A 1,057-nucleotide genomic window follows, 5' to 3' on the forward strand; every position below is an offset into this window, starting at 1 on the left:
AGGTTGTGCCCCTCAGGGATTTCTAGCAGGTAATATGGCTGAAGCAGGTAGCCAACTCTCTCTTCCATGGTGCCACTGGGTGAGCTCAAATGCATCACCCAGGGACCTGGCGTGGTGACAGCTGTGGTTATTACTGTCATTATTCTGTGCAGGAGAGCTTTGGGATGTAGCGGGTTACCTGTTAAGCCTGCTAACTTCCAGGTTCGCAGTTAGAGACCACCAGTCGCTGCGTGGGTGAACGAGGAGGCTTTTGACTGTTGGATTTTGTCTCAGCACCCCAAAGGGTCGCTATGAGTCAGAATCAACTCGATGGCAGCGACCTTGGTTTCTATTTCCAGGAGTGTTTGTACTGTGAGTCACATGGCAAGTGAATGTGTTTTTAAGAGTTTTGGGGGGTGGGTATGTTGTCTCCTACTGTAACCTGCATTATTAGTAAGCACTTTCAAAGACAAAGGGATTGGGAACAAATATAATGCTCTTTATTTGAGGGGTGAAAGTGGACGAGGTAGGAAAAAATACCTTTGTTAGCTCCCACTGAAGTACCATCTCATGAACACCCTGGGGGGACAAGGAGGCGTGCATGTGAGTACTCAAGTGCAGGGGGGCAGGGTGGTGGGTGGTGTGTGTGTGTGTGTGTGTGTATGCTGGGTATCAGAAATCTGGGGCTATGAGTCTAAGGGTGGAGGGAGCTGTGGGAGGCGGCACTGGGGGGGTCTGAACTCCAGGGTCCTACGGTTGTTGGGGTTCTACTTCGCGGTGCTAGGGAGGAGAGTTGCATGCTGGGGCGGGGTCCCGAGGACTCACCACGCGAGCAGGGTAAGACCCGCTGCCAGGACGGCCGCGTTGGCCGCGAGTAGTCCCCAATTGCTCGGCGTCAGCGCCCCGGGGCTGGCCAGCAGCTCAGCCAAGCTCGGCCTCCAGGGTTCCAGCAACTCGGCCTCCCGCGGCGCCCAGCGCACCACTTCCCGGAAAGAGACCTGCAGCTCCGACTCTCCGCGCGGGGGCGGGCCCGTCACTGCGGGGGCGCGCACCCGTCAGCGGCCGCAGCCCCGCCCCC

General features: G+C 57.3%; 1 protein-coding gene across 1 annotated transcript in view; it reads right to left on the reverse strand.

Annotated features, from left to right (window-relative positions):
• Nucleotides 1-457: 457 nt before the first annotated feature.
• SPACA6 (sperm acrosome associated 6) overlaps nt 458-1,057 on the reverse strand; it is a 9,853-nt gene continuing 9,253 nt past the window's right edge. Inside the window, exons 8-9 of the mRNA XM_030886306.2 lie at nt 805-1,018; nt 458-558 (exon numbers count right to left, since the gene is read on the reverse strand). Of these exons, the coding sequence (XP_030742166.1) occupies nt 525-558; nt 805-1,018 (248 nt within the window). The 3' untranslated portion in view covers nt 458-524. The remainder of the gene's footprint in view (nt 559-804; nt 1,019-1,057) is intronic.

The sequence above is a fragment of the Echinops telfairi genome, unplaced genomic scaffold (assembly GCF_000313985.2).
Source record: "Echinops telfairi isolate 266 unplaced genomic scaffold, ASM31398v2 ScPeMD7_655;HRSCAF=1070, whole genome shotgun sequence".
Lineage (NCBI taxonomy): Eukaryota > Metazoa > Chordata > Mammalia > Afrosoricida > Tenrecidae > Echinops > Echinops telfairi.